General features: G+C 36.3%; 1 protein-coding gene across 1 annotated transcript in view; it reads left to right on the top strand.

Moving 5' to 3' along the window:
* RELB (RELB proto-oncogene, NF-kB subunit) overlaps window positions 1-6,422 on the top strand; it is a 32,855-nt gene that overhangs the window by 5,618 nt on the left and 20,815 nt on the right. Inside the window, exon 2 of the mRNA XM_072431781.1 lies at window positions 2,523-2,555. Coding sequence (XP_072287882.1) covers window positions 2,523-2,555 — 33 coding nt within the window. The remainder of the gene's footprint in view (window positions 1-2,522; window positions 2,556-6,422) is intronic.

Here is a 6,422-nt window from a genome sequence, read left to right as displayed (position 1 = left end):
TTTGCTTGTGATTAGCTCACAGTGAGGATTTTATACAGTAACTTACACCAAGCTGCCTAATAATATTTTGAGATCTGTCCCAATTGCATTTAATAAAATAATGTACCTGTTCCCACTTACATACAAATTCAACTTAAGGACAAACCTATAGTCCCTATCTCGTATGTAACATGGGGACTACCTGTATATATTTGTTTTTTTTTTTTTTTGTTTGTTTTTTTTTGTATCATCAGAGCATTGTTTAGAGACTTCTAACAATGTATGTACGCTAGCATCTCCAGCTCTTACTGACTAAATTGGGTCTCCTACAATGACTCAGAGCATACCAATCCCTAGAAATGCAAATCTTCTGACTCAGTTTGGAGAATTTCATAAAATCTGTTGGTAAGAACGCCGTGAGCAGACAGCTGACCATAATGTCTCTAGGTTTGGGGAGGAAGTTCATAAAAAGCAAACATTAACTCCATGCAGATAGAGGCCTCCGGTATGTGGGGATAAGGAGTACCTAGGAGGTAGAAGAATACATTTATTACTCCAGTAATGTCCCTGTTCCCTGGTCTGATACAAATCTTACAACTAAAAAGATGTTTTCTGCCATATCATAAACATAGGAAAATGAGAAGACTAGAGCCTTTATGTATAGCTAAATCCAAAACCTCTTTGTTACAGTTTAGCGTAGAATGAAGGAGGATTAGAAGATTTGTCAGACTTTTATTTTTGTCATTCATTTTGGCATAGCTGGGGAGATTTCTCCTCACTTCCTGCCCTTTAATAAAAATGGGGCACCATTGTAGAAAGTGTTAAAACAAAGGTGCTACATTGGTCCTGATTTCAATGTTTTCCTATTTCTAGAATGATTGACATATTTTATGTGCAGGCACCTGATAGATTTATTTTGATGTCCTTTTCACAATTATGTATTTTATTGTGTATATTATAAGGAAAAGATTAGTAAATACAAAGAATATACACATTTGTATACTGCAGCCAGGGTTGCCATCAACAGGGGTACTTCTGTACTGGGCCCTGATCAAAAGAGTTTGACTTTTACAATGCTGGAACTTTTAGACTTGTAAAATGAGGGCAGTTCTGATGGCAGCTCTGGTTGCAGTGTCAATAAAAATAGCTTGTGTCTCTTTTTGCTTTTTTTTTTCATTTTAATACATTTGAAGGCCCAAAGTAGTCTAAACCAACACATGAAAACACATGCATAGGGAGTCAATAATGCGTTGTCATGCAGTGCCAGGCCCTAGTAACAAGCTTCTCCCCTGGATACCTGCCGTGTACCACACACTTCTTAGAAAAAGATGGCTGCTGAGGAGTAGCAAGTAAAACAGCGGGTGAAATGCACCTTTATAAACTTTAGGAACCTGCAAATACTGTAACACACATGCAGGTCTCTGAATGGGGCCTGAAGGTCAGCTGTATTTTTTTTTAAAAGTTATTCTCTAATGAACCCCATGCTGCCCATTTGGTTTCATACCTACCTAGCTCGTTGTTCAATTATATTCATTGTGTGGCCTGGTCCGATGGTCCCAAGAATATAATAAATTAAATATTCATAAAATAAATAATATAATCCTCTGAATGTAATAAAAAGTAGTGCTATTACAAAAATACCACAAAATATTATAAATAAATAATCCTTCTTTGCGATGTAATATACTAAAAACATAACAATTCCTTCCTAAATATAAATAGAATGTAAAAAACACAGAGACTGTCCAATATTCCACAAACAAGATTTTACTTAAAATATTTCTTGTGGTGGATTAATTATCCAGCAGTGTCAATCCATCTTCAATATCCAAATCTAGACACACTCACCAAATGTATTGGACCGCATAAAATAAAAAGATAGGACACTGGCACCAGCATTAGATCCTGAAGACCCCTCCAAAAGGATACATATAACCCAAACAAGATGTGATTCTAAAGAATGACTCCAAGTTTTGACCTAATGAGGAATTCTCCAATACTTCCAATCTAACTAAACAAGAGACTGGAGTTCTAAAATAAGATTTAGCATTAGGTGCTTGGTCAGTTTTGGTGTGGCCCATCAATGTAAACTTTGCATATAGTCCTCTAACGCCAACTCTTGAGACCTTTCCTCTGTCCTCATATGAATGCCATGGCTCATTTATTCTAATGAGAAAGCTGCCATCATAAGTATGGCTCCCCAAAAGGAATAAATGGAAAAGTGGTTTGCAAGTGCTAGATTGTGGGATAAACATGAAACTGGTAGGCTGCACTTGGATGGAGGTTGGAAATAAAAATGGTAAAAAAAAACAAACAAAAAAACTGGCATCAGAGATTAAAGACGTCTTCTACCACTAAAACAAACACGCGCTATCCCTGAACCCATATAGTTGCAGATTCATAAATCGAAGGTAGAATGTCAGGAGCAACCTGTTCTCTTGTGTTTATTGTAATCCAACTGATCGATAACAAATCTGTTATTTTTATGAGACTTGTTTGATCACTATGTAGACTGTAAATGTTTTTCTTTGTGTTCTTCCTAGGTTCGAATTGTATTCTTTCACATGACCCGTTAGGTGAGTAAATGCATTTATATTGTTCTGCACCAACTTATATTGACTTATTGGAAAAGGTAACAGTGTGATATGTGCAACATGCAGAACAGTGGTCAAAACTGCAATCCTATATTGATACTGCACATTAATGCTCTTTGAAGTTTATATATATATATATATATATATATATATATATATATATATATATATATATATCTTTATATATATAAAAGATATAGTGCCAACATAATATGCAGCGCTGTGCAATGTCCATAGTCATGTCACTAGCTGTCCCTCAAAGGGGCTCACAATCTAATGTCCCTACCATAGTCATATGTCTTTATTACAGTCTCATGTCAGTTTTTTGTCAACCTAACTGCATGTTTTTAGACACATGTTTATGTGTCCTTTTGTATTACAGTATTTAATAAAGCCTTCGATATCTCCTGTTTCCTGTTTTTTTTTTTTGCAACCAGCTCAAGGGCTGTCATTCTTCCTTTACAACTTTTTCACTGTCAAGCATGTACAAAACCTCATTGCATTAATGTAAGGAATAGAATGACAACCTTGGAACTCCCAATAATTTCCCTTTTGAATTCCCCTAAGTTCCCTTAAGAGATTTCTTGGGTAGCATGTAGGTCATCACTGCTGACCTCTACTCCTAAAAACGTCTTAGCCTTCTTTGTTGACCCAATGACTATACCATGTTTGTTCTACATTTGGTATAACTGACTCTTAGGGCTCTTTTTTTTTATAAAGCAGGGAATCTGACATTGCCTGTTGGAGAATCATTTACTGCCATTGAAACACAGGGACCTTTATCATACTCCAATAGGGAATGTTTGAGGGAATGTCTGTCCTTGTTTTATAAATAGGGCCCTTAATGTGTTAAATACTAATTTTGGGTCTTCACTTGTTCATCATTTATCTGCTCATCAACATGCTAATGATTTTGTAAAATTTTTTTTTTTGTTTTAATAAATGTGATGTCTTTATTGTGTCAAATGTGCTCCTCAGTGATACTGTGCATCAATTATGAAATGTGGAGAGCTCATTTTAATCTGCTGCAGCTTCTAATGCACATTGTGGGAAACTCACAGTGTGCAGTATTGAAACCAGAGACAGCCAGGTAAATCATTTTCAGAAGGGAGTCAACTATGCCAGCTCACTAATTTCTGACTGTATTTTCCTATACTATAATTGCTATTGATATTATTATTCTAGTGTTAAATGTCTGTATTGTAGCTGTATGAAGGCTTTTTTAATGCCACATGGCTCAGTACAGAGTACTTTAGTACATCTAGTAAATATCTGCAGCCCAAAAGATTCACATTTAGGATTAGATACAAAAAACATCACTCTACTTTTTGTGTGAGAACTGGATTCTAATCCGTAACTGGTGCTTGTATGCACTGCTTCCTTCTACCAAAATGATGCAATGAACAATAGATGGGCTAGTTTTTGTTTTACTTTTATGTCTTCTAAATGTTGTATAACATGTAGACAGAAAATAAACCATGTTTTCATATTACCAGTTCGTAGTATTTTATTAGTAGGATAAAAAGATCAGTAATATTATTCTTTTCTTGTACTCTCTATGGCTATGTTAGTGCTGGTCTAAAATGGAGGAGAAAGTAAATATAATAGGCATAATATTAGTATATCTACTCTATTACGTGTTTCACTTTTCTCCTGTATTGCATTTCAGCAACTTCAGTGGTTTGTATTGATCCAATTCAGTAAATTAGTTATTGTCTGTCATGTTTATATATGAAGTTTCAATTTAGCGGCATGAGGATGTCCTATTTAACTTTACTAAAAATTTCTGGCTGATATGTGAGTTTGACATTTTTTGAATCTGAGTTCTAGAAAACTGAAACTATGTGCATAAGAAAAATATAACATATGACACAGTCTGGCAATAGCATAACAGAGCGTTTTTTGTTTTACCCCAAAACAATTATTTTACCTGTTGATCGCAGCTTTGTTTTTTTCCACTTGTCTAGCCAACATGAAAGGTACAGGGTTAGAAAGAACATATGATTTTGGGCTCATGATGTTCAGCTTTTATTTATATGTTCTAAATTTTTTTTTTTTAAGTGTTGCTACAACTGTACAAGCTGGGCTTTGATTAGATTTCCTTTTACAAAATTCTATTTATTATTCCTTTATCCATCTAAGACTGTGTGCCTATTGTCGCTGGAAACAATCTTTTCGTGATCATCCCCTTCAGTGACAGATGGACGGACAAGGACTGTTCACATCATTGTTCTGTTTTTACGGAGAGCATGAGCAAGCGGCACCCCCTATGCGCTCCTCCAAAGGAGTGAACAGTGCTCATTCCCAATCAGTCGTTTACCACTGAGGATGAACGAGGTCAGGGGATTACTGTATATATATAAGATTTTCACCCAAGACTAACAGCTGTTCTTCTCGGGTGACAATATTTTGATTTGTGCACGCAGCCTATACCATCCTATTGTAAAAAGTGGATATATAAAAACTTACTGACAGGATCAGCTTTGGATGATGTTATATTACAGTGAGGGCAAATAAAAGCAAAAGTCTTTGTGCTAATGTCAGACTGCATCATATCTTCTGTGTTATTTCCTTTTTTTCCATTTGCTTTTATATAGCGCCATCATTTTACACAGCGTTGTACATAGTCATGTCACTAGCTGTCCTTCAAAGGAACTCACAATCTAATGCCCATACCTCAGTCATATGTCTTTAATACAGTCTAAGGTCAATTTTGGGGGGTTGCCAATTAAACTAACTGCATGTTTTTGGGATGTGGGAGGAAACCAGAGTACCCAGAGGAAACCCACGCAGACACAGAGAGAACCTGCAAACTCCATGCAGGTTGAGATTCGAACCTGGGACCTAGTACTGCAAAGGTACTTACAGTACATCTGAGCCACCATGCTGCTAGTTCTCTGCTACAATCTTCTTGTGGCCCAGGACATTGCGGCCACTAAGAAGATATGTACACATGACTGTAGAACAGGCAAAAAATGAAGGGCATTTTTTTGTTTGAGTAAGAACCCAGGCTTCAATTTCATCAGCTTCACTGATGAAAGTGTATCCTCTCCAGACTTGAATAGCTTTAATAAATTAGGCCCAGTAGATCCAACCCTTCAATACTTAAAGCAAACTAAAAACACATTTGCAGTGGCTCCATCCGTTCCACGTTACTGTGGAGCAGCATTGCTTCTATGATTGCACAGCCACACCGACCTTTGTTATTTCACCATAACAGCACAGCACTGTTCTACAAAACTCTTGTAGTAACTCTTTGTAGTAAAACTTTGAAACATGTCATTGATATGTATGCCACATAGTGGGAGTTTTCATAAATAACCACCAATTATCGCGTTTAGTTTCCAGAAATAACTTTCTTTTTTGAGAGAGCGATAATTTTATAATACAACTCCCACTCAGTCTTACTAAGGTCAGATTGTTTGTTGAAATCAGTAGACTGTGTTGTAGTTTTTTCCATGATGAGTCTGCTGGGGGAGTTCTTTAATATTCTGTACCTGATCTTGTTATATTTATTGCACCTACATTGTTTTACAAAGAAAAGCTAAATCTTGAAGCTTTTTTTGATTGTTAAATCTGCATTTTTTGGAGCCAAAGTGCTGCCCAGTTAAGCCTTTAACACATGGAAAAGCACATCTAACACTTGCATGTCTTTGTCCAGAGGATATTCAAGCATTGATCGTGTTTTAAACCTGACCATTTTCCTTTTGTGTGCAATAGAAAAGGGTAAAAACAAGTCAAGACACCCATAAACACCTCCAATATCTCCGATCAAACGGTTCAGGTGCATATGGAAGCATTTCTCTCAGCGTTTAAGTTACCCAAATGCTGCCTGCTTGGTCCTCATTG

Source organism: Pyxicephalus adspersus, chromosome Z (assembly GCF_032062135.1).
Source record: "Pyxicephalus adspersus chromosome Z, UCB_Pads_2.0, whole genome shotgun sequence".
Classification (NCBI taxonomy): domain Eukaryota; kingdom Metazoa; phylum Chordata; class Amphibia; order Anura; family Pyxicephalidae; genus Pyxicephalus; species Pyxicephalus adspersus.
The sequence above is the reverse complement of the archived record's forward strand: the minus strand, read 5'-3'. Positions and strand labels throughout refer to the sequence as shown.